The sequence below is a fragment of the Phacochoerus africanus genome, chromosome 1, assembly GCF_016906955.1.
Source record: "Phacochoerus africanus isolate WHEZ1 chromosome 1, ROS_Pafr_v1, whole genome shotgun sequence".
NCBI classification, from domain to species: domain Eukaryota; kingdom Metazoa; phylum Chordata; class Mammalia; order Artiodactyla; family Suidae; genus Phacochoerus; species Phacochoerus africanus.
In genome coordinates, this window is record NC_062544.1 from 110389440 (window position 1) to 110404793 (window position 15354).

The 15354-nt window shown below is 43.8% G+C and overlaps 1 protein-coding gene across 6 annotated transcripts in view; it reads right to left on the minus strand.

Moving 5' to 3' along the window:
- SETD2 (SET domain containing 2, histone lysine methyltransferase) overlaps positions 1-5560 on the minus strand; it is a 111064-nt gene extending 105504 nt beyond the window's left edge. For 5 of the 6 annotated variants that reach the window (XR_007134005.1, XR_007134006.1, XR_007134004.1 and 2 more), the window contains exon 1: positions 5321-5560. Coding sequence is in view for 3 of the 6 variants with exons in the window: in XM_047772619.1 (XP_047628575.1) it covers positions 5321-5391 (71 nt within the window). In the remaining 3 variants the exon portion in view is untranslated. The remainder of the gene's footprint in view (positions 1-5320) is intronic. The other variant, XM_047772608.1, reaches the window with a different exon arrangement.
- Positions 5561-15354: the final 9794 nt, after the last annotated feature.

Genomic DNA, 15354 nt, shown 5'->3' on the forward strand with positions numbered 1-15354 from the left:
AACTTGCCCAGGTTCATACAGCTATTAAGTAAGTGAGATTCTAATCCAAGATTTAGGCTCCAGAGCTCAGGGATTTAACATTTTTTTGAGCTTTGGACTATTCAGCAATCTGATGAAGTCTGCTGCAAATTCCTTCTCAGCTTAGTATTTTTTAAATACATGAAATAAATTACATATGATTACAAAGGAGACCAACTACTTGGGGAAGAAAAACCCAAATATATGATACAGTAGTATATATGCTTCTCAACAGTCTAGTAGTGGTTCACCTATCTACTCTAAGTTCTATGTAATGATAAAGATAATACTTTGAGATATCTACAATACTACATTATAAGACCTGTGGTTTGCACTACAAGTAAAATCACAGGTACTGTTAATAGTACTACCATTTGCTATTTACATTAGTAATTAAAAGAAATACTAACTTCCAGTGAGAGGTTAGTGAAGAGGTAATTTTTCCTCCTAAGTTTATGGATGCCACTCATGTTAACACTGCAATTTATAAGGATCTAAGTCCTTTTCTCTTTCTACACTGGATTCCTTGGTGATCTCATCCAGTCTCATGGCTCTGAATACTAACTAAGTCGATGACTAACTTATCTCTAGTTCAGACCTTTCCTCTAAATTCCGGACTTGGATACCAATTGAACCCAAATGTCTAATAGGCACCTCAAACTTACCACGTCTAAAACTGAACTCCTTATCTATTCCCCAAATTTGCTCTTTTGTCATCTCTTAGTTGATGCCAACCTTATCTTCCTTAGTATCCCCACTAAAACCATTGGAATTATCCTTGGCTCCTCTCTCACGTGCCACATCTGATCTATCAACAAATCATACTGGTTTTATCTTCAAAATACATCCAGAATTCAACCATTTCTCACTATCTCCTGTTACCACCTTGGTACAAGTCACTAGCAACTCTTAGATTTCTAGCTTCTTTACAATTTTAAGTCTCCCTGCCTCTTGCTACTGCTGTTTCCCCCTGCAAATTGAGTGATCCTTCCGAAGCTAAAAGCAGACCATGTCACTCCTTGGTTGAAAACTCCAGGCAAAATACTTATAAAGCCTCTACAAAGCCCTGTGAAATCTGTACCCTACCCAAACATAATTTACTATTACTTTCTTGCTCTTTCCAGGCACACTGAGCAGAACATCATTTGGTCTGCCTCAGCACCTTGGAACTAACTATTCCCTCTAATTGGAAGGCTTTCTCCCCAGATATTAACAAGGCTAACTTCCTTTTGAAGTCTTTGCCCAAAAACCATTCTCAAAAAGGCTCATCTGGTCCACTTCATTTTAAACTTCAACATCTACCCCAGAAATTCTGTATACCCCTTGTCCTGCTCCATTTTCCCAAGCAATGACCTTTGAACACTCTATTTTATTTATTGCTTATCATTCCTCACTAGGAAGAGTGACCACAAGGGCAAAACTGTTTGTTTTATATACCTTATTCCTAGTGTGCCTATGTTTGGCATAAAATAAACATGCAAATGTTCAAAAAATAGCACTTCTATCACTGTAAAGTACTTGCCTGTGTCTCTCATTAGAAGAATTCCTTGAAGACTCTGGATATAATCTGCAGTGTCCTTAACACCTGGCCCTGGGCCTGCCCAACAGCAGACACCTAATGCACTGATACTCAGATGATTACACCCATTTTCACCTGAAACACAATTCTATCTACCACAGAAAAAAGGTTTACAGCTGTGTCTCATTAAATAGTGGGTAGAAAACAGAAAAGAACATCAGGTTCCACTGTTACTTCAATCAACTGAATTTAAGTTTCATGCCTTATTTCTTCATGTCTGAGAAACATTTCTAACTCAAGTCTAAATAAGAGCACTTGGGGAGTTCCTGTCATGGCTCAGTGGTTAACGAATCCGACTAGGAACCACAGGTTGCAGTTTTGATCCCTGGCCTTGCTCAGTGGGTTAAGGATCCGGCGTTGTTGTGAGCTGTGGTGTAGGTTGCAGATGTGGCTTGGATCTGGCATTGCTGTGGCTGTGGTGTAGGCCAGCAGCTACAGCTCCGATTAGACCCCTAGCCTGGGAACCTCCATATGCCACAGGAGCGGCCCCAGAAAAGGCAAAAAGACAAAAAGACAAAAAAAAAAAAAGAGCACTTGGGAGTTGCCATTGTGGCACAGCGGAAACGAATCCAATAGTATCCATCAGGATGCAGATTCAATCCCTGGCCTTGCTCGGTGGGCTGGGGATCTAGCGTTGCGGTGAGCTGCAGTGTAGGTCGCAGATGTGGCTTGGATCCCTCGTTGCTGTGGCATCGGTTGCGCAGCTACAGCTCCAATTCAACCCCTAGCCTGGGAACTTCCATATGCCACAGGTGTGGCCCTAAAAAGCACAAAAATAAAACAATAAAAAGGGCACTTAGTCATTCCTTCCCCTTAGCCACAGCACCATCTCTCAAGCCCACCTAACCTTCTCATGTTTGACTTAAAATGCTATGTCTTGGAGTTCCCATCATGGCACGGCAGAAACAAATCCAACTAGGAACCGTGAGGTTGCCGGTTCAATCCCTGGCATCAATCAGCAGGTCAAGGATCCAGTGCTGACGTGAGCTGTGATGTAGGTCGCAGACTCGGCTCAGATCCCACACTGCTGTGGCTTAACCCACTGAGCAATGCCAGGGATGGAACCTGCATCTTCATGGATGCTAGTCAGGTTTTTTAACCACTGGGCTATAGCTCCGATTAGACCCCTAGCCTGGGAACCTCCATATGCCGCAGGTGCAGCCCCAAAAAGACCAAAAAAAAAAAAAAAAAAGCTATGTCTTAAGCTTTCCCCCGTGACCCGAGGTAGAAAGATATGCGCACTCTGTGCGAAGTGCTTTTCATACATTATTCTCCCAAAGGCCCTGTGAAGTTGCTTCCATTACGACACCTACCTCAAAGATGAGAAAACCCAAAACTTGGAGAGATGAAATCACTTGCTCAAGGTTCAACTAGCATTCAAGTCCAGGTCTCCCTGACTCTGAAATTCAAGTTCTTTAACTCTATGCTATACCACTTTTCTCTCTCCAGGGGTGCAAACTCAAACTAGCTTACACATATTACTTTTTAATGTTTGTTAACATTTCACATACCTAGGCTTCAATTCCCACATCAACGAAACTGGTGATACTGTTCATGATGCTACCAAGACCACTTCCACTTTTTACAGTATTATGACAAAAAATGTCTTCTTTACATACTCCATGTTGGTTCACACACAAAAAAAAATTTTGTCTTTTTTTTTTTGGTCTTTTTAGGGCTACACCTGAGGCATATGGAGGTTCCAGGCTAGGGGTCCAAATGGAGCTGTAGCCACCAGACTACAGCCCCAGCCACAGCAATGCCGGATCCGAGCCACGTCTGGGACCTACACAATTCATGGCAATGCCGGATCCTTAACCCACTGAGCAATGCCAGGGATCGAACCCGCATCCTCATGGATGCTAGTCAAGTTTTTTAACCACTGAGCCACAACAGGAACGCCCATAAAACATTCTTGATTCCTCCCCACACTCTGGTCCACTGAAGATGTACTTCTGAGTCCACTTTCCCACACAGTGTGAAAAATTATGTTTTCCCTCAAGAAGTTTAAGCATGTGGTCCTTAAAGCTTCTGGACTTCACCAAATAACCTGGAAAAAGGAACTGAAAGCAGGCACTTAGCCCCTTCAGGGGCTAGCGTGTTATTTTGCACAGGATAAATGCTCAATGAGCATTGGATCATTACACAGAATTTTTTTTTTTTTTGAGGTTTTCCAGTTCTCGAACCAAAAACTATATACATGAGCTTTGTAAATGAACTGATGATTGCACAGTAAATCCAAACAATCTATTTAGGGTAAGGTTAGACTATAGGCAAGAACTTATGAAAGGATATAACATGTTGAGACAATTTACTATTGCAAATAAGAGCTGGGTTTTGTTTTAGAAAGGAAGAATCATTATTCCTCTTTTTGTTCAGGTATAACCACCTACACCCCAACAGAATCCTTCTGAGTGGAAAAGTGAACCTAAGAACTATCAAGTAAGACCCAGACATTTCTGGACCAAGATGAAAAGATTTGGCAAAGGGTTCCAAAAAAGAGCCATAGCAGAACTAAGGCAAAATGTGTCAAAAGAGCAAATCTCTTGGAAACATTCTGGTCTTAGAAGTGACAGCCGCATTTGAAAACCCTATCAACAGCTAAGTTTGAAATGAGTTGTATATTCTTAGGTCCAGACTTCAACCAACACCAGCAAATGGAGGTTAAGTATAGCTTTTTAAAACAATAGTTTTGTGAGGACGTTGAGAAACAAGTGAATCCAGGATCAGAAGGAGTGGAAGCTCTCTTGAGATAACAGATACAGTAGCAGAGCCTTCAACAGAAATGTAAAAATGTCCTAGGTTGAAAATAGACTATTGGGCAAAACGATTTTTCGTTCTTCTGGAACACTGCTTAGAAAACCCTCAAATGATTCCTGGTTTTTACCAAATTATTCACAAGGCGTAGAAAGTCATCCATTTAGAGTAAGAGGTTTCTGCTACCAAGAAAGTAAAGTGTCCGAAAGTGTGCAAATCTCATAATCTAGTAGAGAATGTATGCCCCTCCAGAGGCTTTCATTTTCGAGCGGAAAAACAAACCCAGTGTCACCTCAACATCGGGGCCACTCAAACCTCGCCATTACAAAATCAAAGTGCCAAAGGTGCAGAATATGAAGCCGGGAGCACCACCAGGCCTGGAACGAGTTCCAAGAGGGAAAAAAAAAATCAAAACCGAGAGCGCAGCGCGAGTCCCTCGGCCGCCCTGGGCCAGGCGACGCGCGCTAGGCCCTTCCGGTCAGAGCCGCCGTCGCCGGGAGGCCAGGCGACGGGCCAGGCTTCCACCCGAGGCCGGGGATTCGCGGCCTACCCTCACCAGTGCCCTCTCGCCGAGTCTGGCACCGGCTGCTCCGCGGACTCGGCTCCTTGCTCTGCAGCGCGGCCCCAACGCACCGCGAGGAGCCGAAGGAGACCGCCAAGGCTTGGGCCAGCCGGGTCGGTACAGACGCGGCGGCAGCTGAGGCCGCGCCGCCCCTCCCCCACCGGCCCGGCCCGGCCCAACTGCCGCTGCGACGCGAGCAGCGGCGCCAACGCCGGGCCCAACCGCCAACCCGCGGCGGCCCGGACGAGGGGACTGTGGCTGCGGCGCGGGCCTGCTCCCCACGCCGCCCGCGCGAGTCCACCGCGGACCCGTTACTCTCTGCGCCAACAGCCGTCAGGACGCGCCGCCCCCTGCTCGGGTAAAGGCGGCAGAGGGCAGGAGGAGGCCACGGAGCTGATACTTACTCAGGGGTCGGGTGCTCGGGGTCGTAGAAATCCCCCATCTTCGGAGGCGGCTGCGGCGGCAGCTGCTTCATCAGGCGCTACTGGAGGCGGCGACGCGAGCCCCCTCCCCGCGGCAGGGCGACGCAAGGGAGGGGAGGGGAGGAGGCCGCAGGTCCGACCGCGGCGGCGGCGGCAGGGGCGGCCCGCGTCGCTTGCTCGCTTGCTCCCTCCCTCCCTCCGGCGCCCGCCCGCCGCTTTCTCCCCCACACTCTCACACCGTGAGCGACGCGTACCCCGCCCGCCCCTCAGCCGCACAGGCCCGGCCCCTTAAAGAGACACGCACTCGCCGCGCTTCCGCAGCCCGTCGTCGCGCTGGCGGCTGTGGGTTGACCTCAGATCGGGACGGGAGGGGCGGGAAGGGTGGGAGAGGCTGGGCGCAGCCTGAAGACCCAGCCCGACTTTGCCTACGACTTCCCGGAACAATAAGCCTCAGGCCCTAGAACTGTTGACCCGCCCGGGACTGAGAGCCGCAGCGTCGCGACCCCTCCCTCGGGCCCGCTGAGGCGGCAGGGTGCTGAGGCGTGACCCGGTGCGTCCCGGGGTTGTCTACGCGCGACGTCGGAGGAACATCTCCAGCCCCGCGGGACACCAGCCTTCCTGCCCCACCGCCCTTGAAAACCAGCCCTCCGGGAGCGCCAGAGTCCGCAGCGGCGCCGAGGGCCCCTCCCCCAGGCCTGCGGGCTCTGAGGTAAGGCGGTCGCCGCTTCTCCTGAGCCTCTGGCCCCTCTCTCCTGTATTTCTGTTTCTCCTCCTCCTTGCCTCTTCATCTCACCCCCTCAGCGAGTATGGAAACGGTGCTGTGCCGGTGATTCGCCCTTAAAGCCGAGCCCTGGGGACGCCCCTTCCGCCAGTCCGCCAGCTCTGGGCAGGCTGGGCCCCCTCCGCCCATCTCCCGGCAATGTCCAGTCACCTACCCCCTCACCTGAAGCTGTATTCTGCCCCCGCCTCAACATTGGAGCAGCGCTTCTGCGTGGTTCTTAAGACCTTAGAGGAAATGCCCTTTAAGAAAAGACTATTAATCACATTCCTGCAAAAATGACGCGGTGAGACTAAGTATTTTTGGAAGCAGAGAGAAGAATGCATAAAGCCATCAGCTAAACTCTCAGGACGTTGAAGAGTTTATGGCAATTGATCATAAAGCCATCAGCTAAACTCTCAGGACGTTGAAGAGTTTATGGCAATTGATCATTTCGAAATTGGGAGTTCATCAATTTTTTTGTAGTTTTTTTTTTCCCCACTGTAATTTTGAATCGGATTTTACCAGCAAACAATTGGATCGAGTGTTATGGACGGAGTGTGTATTCCACCCCACAAATTCATTTGTGAAATTCTATCCCCCAAGATAATGGTAGTAGAAGGTGGGGCATTTGGGAGTTGAGTACTTCATGAGAGTGGCGCCTTCGAGTGAATGGAATTAGTGCCCTTATGAAAGCCCATTGAGCAGTCTGAAGCCCAAAAGAAGGCCCTTACCAGAACTCAGCCATGTTGACACCCTGATCTCTGACCTTCAGCCTCCAGAACTGTGAGAAATAAATTTCTCTTGTTTGTAGACACCCAATCTATGGTATTATGTTTTAACAGCCTGAAAGTGTATGACACTAGACATCCTTTACTGGCTCTTTTTTACATTCTATGTGTATAGGGGTGTGTGTGTATACACACACATATATATATGCTGTCAGAGTCTATTAGTACTTTGTCATCATTGTTTCTCACTTGGGAATTAATTAGGCTTTTTTTTTCTGGTTTTTAGGCATGGCATCCAGGTCCAGAGCCCATCTGATTCCCTTGGTTCAAGTCTCCCATGGCTACTTCTTTATGAACCATGAATATTACCTAATTTCTCTGCTTTTTCTCACTGTAAGATGAGAAAATTATTGTGGACACGACCTCACTATTGTGAGGATCCAATGAGATAATATTTGTAAAGCTTTAAATATTCAATAAATGTCAGAACTTATTCAGCCATTATAGTACAGGGATTAAGAGCTGGTTCTACGTGGCATTGTATGCCAGCCCTGCCACTTTCTAGCTATGTGACATTAGGCATGGTTACTTTTCCAGTGCTTCATCAATAAAAAGAGATATTTTCCACTGCACAACACTGCACAGAGTGTTGTGATTATTAAACTAAAATGTATGAAACAGGAATTCCCATTGTGGCTCAGCAGGTTAAGAACCCAACTAGTATTCATGAGGATGCAGGTTCAATCCTTGGCCTTGCTCAGTGGATTAAGGATCTGGTGTTGTCACAGCTGCAGCTTGGGTTGCAACTGTGATTTGGATCAGATCCCTGGCCCGGGAACTCCACATGCCACATGACAGCCAAAAAAAGAGAAAAAACAAATAAAAAAAAAAATAAAATGTATAAAAATGCTTGTACAACGCCTCTCATTGAGTCTTATCTCTCAGACTTTGAAAGAATAGATTGGAGCCCTGTGCCTTAGATGCCACAAAGGCCATTGGGAGCTACTTGACACTGTTCAGACAGAAAAGGGGAATTATAGGTAGAGGTGGCTAAAATAGTGTATGAGGTGATAGGGACCTAAACTGAGGTTAATGAGAAAAAAGCAATCAGTTACAGGTTTCCTGTTTCCTAAATAAGAGACCGAATAGGTCTCTTGCAGAAGTTGCAGGTGGTCTCTGTAATACCTGTTCTTAATATAGCATTAGTCTGGTTAAAACCTAATGCAGTAAGGGTGCTGAACCATGGAGGTCAGTGGGAAATACTAAGCCCCAAACATAAATGAATCTAGTTTTATAGGCAAGATTGTTGGAAGGTTGAATACTATTAGATACCCTCATCTACTATCATACCAAGAGCTCTTTGTACAACATTTTAAATTCAAAGAAGTGGAGTTCCCATCGTGGCTCAGCAGAAACAAATCTGACTAGTATTCATGAAGACACAGGTTCAATCCTGGCCTTGCTCAGTGGGTTAAGGATCCAGCATTGCTGTGAGCGGTGGGGTAGGTCTTAGACGCAGCTCAGATCTGGCATTCCTGTGGCTGTGGTGTAGGCCTGTGGCTACAGCTCTGATTCGACCCGTAGCCTGGGAGCCTCCATATGCTGCACCTGAACCCCTAAAAATAGACCAAAAAAAAAAAAAAAAAAAAGAATGCATCCTCGGAACACATACTGGGGCCTAGCCTTTTGATCAAAACTGTGGGGTAACTTAGTCTTTAGCCTATAGTTTCTAGATAATGACTGTCTCCTACTTTCTTATATAAAATCTTCTTCTGCAGATACGTTTGAAGGAAAAATGTCGAAAGTCTTAAAAAGAAACATAAGAGGCATTCTGTTCTTAGTGTGCTAAAACCATAAAAACCTTCATAATTGTTCCTGCCATTACTGCTCCTGTAGGCCCAGAGCACCCCCATCTCCAGGGACCCTAGGGTTGCCTGTATTGACCCTGAAACAAAGTTGGCTGAGCATCTGTTGCCATTGGGGAGACAGAAAGCAAAAGATCAGACATTGCTCACAGTTATGCTCCCAGCACCTGGATGGGAAAAGAAAAAATACAATTGAGGTGGAGGGGAGAACACTAATTGCTTGAGCATACTCTCCAAAACTACTATTTGTAAACACAACATTTTTTATTATTTTTTTGCCACCCCGCGCATATGGCATTCCTGGGATCCGAGCCACAGTTGCGACCTACTCTGCAGCTGTGGCAGCACTGGGGATCGAACCTGCATCCCAGTGCTCCAAAGACTACTGCAGGAATGCCTGTAAACAACATTTTTGAGGTAATATGTTGACGAGACAGTTCTTAGGACTAATACAACACAGAAGCAATTAAATCAAGACAATGAGCGGTGTGCCCAAGCCAAAGCTCTGCTGCTTCAAATGAGAACCTGGCTAAGGCTCTAGGAGAAAGAGAAAAGATTGTTTCCCCTTGACCCTACAGCTGGAGCTGAGTGGGTAAGCTGCCCTTTCCTACTTACCCTTGCCTCTTCCCATCCCATATTTCCTCACCAAATCCTTCTGTCACCTGAGTATTATCAGAAAACTGTGTCAAGAGATGCCAACTTCGGAAGGACATGTAAGCCCCAGGCCTTCAGCCCTACAACTCCTCAAAGTTGCTGGCTTCGCCGGGAGGGGGCAAGGTTGACAGTGGCAACAAAGCTGATGTGGGCAGCGTGAGCAGGACAGTGTGAGCATGGCAGTGTGGAAAACCGTATCTCCACCCATGTGCTCCCACTAACACCCTCACAGTGATAGAATTAGGCCCATTCTTAAGGTCCATAGCCTGTGGTTAATAATGGTCTGCTGATGTATGAAAGATGGAACTTAATATCAGGAAGGAATTTTGGAAGTACACATGAATGATATAAAAAAGGCTGGATTATATCAAGATCAAATGTTTGAAAGTTGAGGCTGGGCGATACAGGGTTTATGAAGATCATAACAGTTTTAGAGATACATAATCAATTTCCTTGATTATTTAAATATTTTCAATCTGTTCCCTGCTGTTAATGATCCTATCATCAGTTCTTTTCAAATCCAGTGTTCTTTTTAATAGAGAATTGTGTTACATATTCCAAAAATGTATTTTTCTTGATTTGGTCTCTAGGAAACCAAAACTTTCTGTTACTGTAACTGCATATTAAACATAAAATCATGACTACAAATGGGCACATCTTAGCATTAGAATAAAAATATGATGTGTGTGTCTATAAGCTGTTGCATACAGGTTTTTTTGGTTTTGGGGGGTATTTTTTTGCTGTACCCAAAGGCACGTGGAAATTCCCAGGCTAGAGATATATATATACTGTATATATATATAACATATGTAAAATAATTATACATATATATAAAGTTAGAAAGATGGTTTTATTACTCCACAAATGAAAGACTTGGATCAAGTGGTTTAAATATGTATTTACTCTACTATAAGATAGAAATATATGTAATTTATATAAATATATAAATACATATAACCAATACCTCAGCATTTGGGGGCCATGAAATGGAATAAATAATGTCTGATACAGTACCTAGTACATGTAAACTAATAGCTATACAATAAAAAATTAGTTACCGGAGTTCCCGTCATGGCTCAGCGGAAACAAATCTGACTAGCATCCATGGGGACACAGGTTCGATCCCTCGCCTCTCTCAGAGGGTTAAGGATCCAATGTTGCCATGAGCTGTGGTGGAGGTCACAGACACGGCTTGGATCTGGCGTTGCTGTGGCTGTGGTGTATGCCAGCGGCTACAGCTCCAATTTGACCCCTAGCCTGGGAATCTCTGTATGCCTCGGGTGTGACCCTAAAAAGATAAAAAACAAACGACCACCAAAATAAAATTAGCTACCTTAGGAGTTCCTACTGTGGTGCAGTGGGTTCATAATCTGACTGCACAGGTGAGTGTCCAGTCCTTAGCCTGGTGCATTGGGTTAAAGGATCTGCCATTGCTGCAGCTGAGGCATAGGATGTAGATGTGGCTTGGATTCCCTGGTCCAGGAAGTTCCATGTGCTGCAGTGTAGCCATAAAAACAAATTAGCTACCTTATAAATTTATATAGATACATCCGCCTCAACAGAATTGAAAGTTATTTTAGATTTAATCAATATACCAAAGAAAGGCAACAGCATTTAGAATAGTTATTTTAACTCTTCCACACAAATCTATCACACACTTTGGCCCTGGAATACCTTCTTTGGGGGGCAGAAAATGTAATTACAATTGACTTTTATTCATGTTTAGTCTGCGCATCTCAACACAGGTTAACAAGAATGTAAAAACAATACACAACCCACAGTGAGCCCTATTACACACATTATATTTGTATCAAGCCAGAACTTTCCTGTATATATAGTATTTTACTTTGTGGTTGTCTTTTCTGTTCTATACTACTTTGTTAACTAACTCTGATTGCATAGGTCTCTCTTCCCACTTCTTTTAAGTTCATGTAGGCAGAGAAGCGTTATTATCTGTCTTGCTTGTTTTATAACATTTGATCTAGTATGTGCCAAGTGTTTTTTATTTTTTATTATTTATTTATTTATTTTTGCCTTTTCTAGGGCCGGTCCCACGGCATATGGAGGTTCCCAGGCTAAGGGTCTAATTGGAGCTGTAGCCACCAGCCGACGCCAGAGCCACAGCAATGTGGGATCTGAGCCACGTCTGCGACCTACATCCCAGCTCAGAGCAATGCCGGATCCTTAACCCACTGTGCAAGGCCAGGGATCAAACCCGCAACCTCATGGTTCCTAATCGGATTCGTTAACCACTGCGCCACAACAGGAACTCCCCAGGTGTTTTTCATTTTTATGTTTATTTTGCTTTTTAGGGCCACACCCGTGGCATATGGAGGTTTTCAGGCTGGGGGTCCAATCAAAGCTACAGCTGTGGGCCTACACTATAGCCACGGCAATGCAGGATCCACATCTGCGACCTACACAACAGCTCACAGCAACACTGGATCCTTAACCCACTGAGCGAGGCCAGGGATCAAACCTGCAACCTCATGGTTCCTAGTCAGATTCATTCAGCTGCACCACAATGGGAACTCCGTGCCAAATGTTTAATAAGTAATTGCTTTACTACTTTTTTGGAAACCTTACTTTTTAAATTTTTTTTTCTTTTAGGAGTTCCCGTTTGGCTCAGAGGTAACAAATCCAACTAGTATCCATGAGGACACAGGTTGGATCCCTGGCCACACTCAGTGGATTAAGGATCCAGTGTTGCCGCGAGCTGTGGTGTAGGGTGAAGACGAGGATCCTGTGTTGTTGTGGCTGTGGTGTAGGCTGGCAGCTGCAGCTCCAATTCAATCCCTAGCCTGGGCCATATGCCACAGGAGTGGCTGTTAAAAAAAAAAAAAAAAAAAAAGGACAAGAAAAAAAGTTCTTTTAGAAGCTCTTAAAGTTTTTACATTGGCTTCATTATAAGCTCCTACAAGCCAACCATCCTTGGGCTTGAAAGTTCTGACTTAAAAAGAACCGCATATTGGAGTTCCACTGTGTCGCAACAGGATCAGTGTAGTCATCTTTGCAGTGCTGGGACGCAGGCTCGATCCACAGCCTGGCACAGTGGGTTAAGGATCCAAAGTTGCCACACCTTTAGTGTAGATCAACTGGGATCCCTGGCCCAGGAACTCCATATGCCATGGGTCAGCCAAAAGAGAAAATGAAAAAAAGAAGAACCACATACTTTAAACCTCAAGTATACGGGAATGTTGTTATTAGGTAATTTTTTTTTTTTTTCAGTATGTGTTAATCTTATCTTCCCTGCAAGATTATCAAGCACTCAAGGAAGTGACTATAGTGTGTGTTTGTTTTTGTCCTGTTTTAGATCTTGGCACCTTCAAGACAACTCATACCCTGAACTTCTTATTGCATCTTCCCTCCCAAAAGGATCAAACTATTCAAAATTATATCAGTTTTATAAATGAATAAACCAAAAATCCAAGAGCTTAAGTAACATGACTAAGAATTAGTTGAGCCAGAATTTGAACTTGGTTATCTGATTCAAGCCTTTTTCAGACAGAAAATATGGAGTTTGCCACCAACAGAACATAATCCTTCATATAAGAATGATGAGCAAAGAAATTGGTAAATAAGTGGTTAAAACTTTAGAAAAAATTTACCATAGAAAGTGATAATAATAATAATTTGTTTGGTTAATAAGGTAAAGCAAGCTAGAACTAACATCCTGGATAACAAAGTCATAATTTGGTAGTGGGATGGGTAGTGTGATGATTGGATTTGAAGTTTTCCCAGGTCCTTGTATTGTTTGGGAAGAGGGTAAAAATACTGACTAACTTTAAGCTTTACTCTTCTAAGTATACAAGTTAAAATATTTAAGATAACTACTAAAAGAGTATATCATTTACAAATTAATAGGGAGAAAATAGAATTTTTCTTAAAAAGGAAGATATGAAGATGGAAAAAATAGGGAAACATGGAAATCGCAAAAAATCATGCAAATATTTCAGTAATTACAGTAAATGGAATAAACTCTCCAGTTAGTAATAATAAAATGGACAAGAAAATAAAATCCGACCATATTCTTTTTTTTTTTAGGCCACACCAGCATCATGTAGAAGTTCAAGCCAGGGACTGAAACCATGCCACATCAGCAGCTCAAACCGCTGCAGTAACAATGCCAGATCCTCAGCCCACTGACCCACTGTGCACAGGAGAAGGCCAACATATTCTTTTCTTTTTTTTTTTTTTTTTTTTAGGGCTGCATCTGTGGCATATGGGAGTTCCCAGACTAAGAGTCCAATCAGAGCTACAGCCGCTGTCCTACACCACAGCCACAACATGCAGGACCCGAGCTACATCTATGATCTACACCATAGCTCACTGCAATGCTGAATCCTGGACCCACTGAGTGAGGCCAGGGATCGAACCCGCATCCTTTTGGATACTAGTCAGATTTGTTTCCACTGCACCACAATGGGAATTCCCTCTATTTTTGAGACATTCTTAAAACCAAGAACACAGAAAAATATAAAAGGATAGAAAGAGATGTCCGGCTAATATAACATAGGTAGAGCTATGTTAACATCAGACAAAATAAAAATAAGGGTTGCTAAATTAATGATGGTAAGTTCAGGGCCCTAGCATGTTGGCATTCTAAACGTGTATGCAACTAATTACAAATCCTTAAAATATAAAAAGCAAAATTTGACAGAATTACAAGGAAAAAATGGATAAATTTAAATTTATCACAGTAGTGGAGATTTCAGCTCACCTCAAAATAATAGATAGACCTTACAGACAAGAATCAGAAGATGTGAGCAACCCATAATTAAGATTAAATAATCAGACACATTTAGTGTTACACTATGCAATTAGCGCATTCACACCCTTCTAATTCACATGTGGAATGTTTGTGAAAATTGGCCAAGTAGCAATTCTCAACAAATTTCAAATTATTGATAATATATAGGCCATATTCTCTGACCACATGCTATTAATTTATTTTTATTTTTTTATTTTATTTTTATTTATTTTTTTTGCTATTTCTTGGGCCGCTCCCGCGGCATATGGAGGTTCCCAGGCTAGGGGTCCAATCGGAGCTGTAGCCACTGGCCTACGCCAGAGCCACAGCAACGCTGGATCCGAGCGGAGTCTGCAACCTACACCACAGCTCACGGCAACACCGGATCGTTAACCCACTGAGCAAGGGCAGGGACCGAACTCGCAACCTCATGGTTCCTAGTCAGATTCGTTAACCACTGCGCCACGACGGGAACTCCCATGCTATTAATTTAGAAATTACTATCTGGGGGTTGGCAGGGGGGAGATCTTGAAGTTTAAAAGGGATACTTGTAAATAACTCATTGGTCAAAAAAATCATAATTGAAATCACAAAATAATTGGAACTAAAGAAAAATGAAATAGAGGAAATTTTTCTTTTTTTTCTTTTTTTTTTTTTTTTTTTGGCCTTTTAGGGCTATGCCTTTGGCATATGGAAGCTCCCAGGCTGGGGGGTGAGTCAGAGCTACAGTTGCTGGCTTACACCACAACCACAGCAATGCCTGGTCCGAGCCACATCTGCAACCTACACCACAGCTCATGGCAACACTGGATCCTTAACCCAATGAGCAAGGCCAGAGGTTAAACCCACATCCTCATGGATACTAGTTGGATTCGTTTCTGCTGCACGAGAACAGGAACTCCAATAGAGGAAAGTTTAAATGCTTATGTTACAGGGGGAAAAGATTACATATCAAACTTAAGAACTAAAGTAGAACTAAAGAAATAATAAAGTTAAAAGTACGAAATTAATGAAATAAAATGTGTACAATGGAAAAGATGCACAAAACTAGGAATTGCTTCTTCTAAAAAGACTGTTGACCAATTTCTGGCAAATTGGGAAAAATACACAAAAAATGAGAAAAGGGACAAAACTATGGAAATTGCAGGGATTGTAAAATTAACCAAAAAATGAACAATTTGGTGCCAACAAATTTGAAAACAGTACACCTTAGATAACTAAGATGATACAAAGTAGCAAAACTGACTCAGTGAGGAATA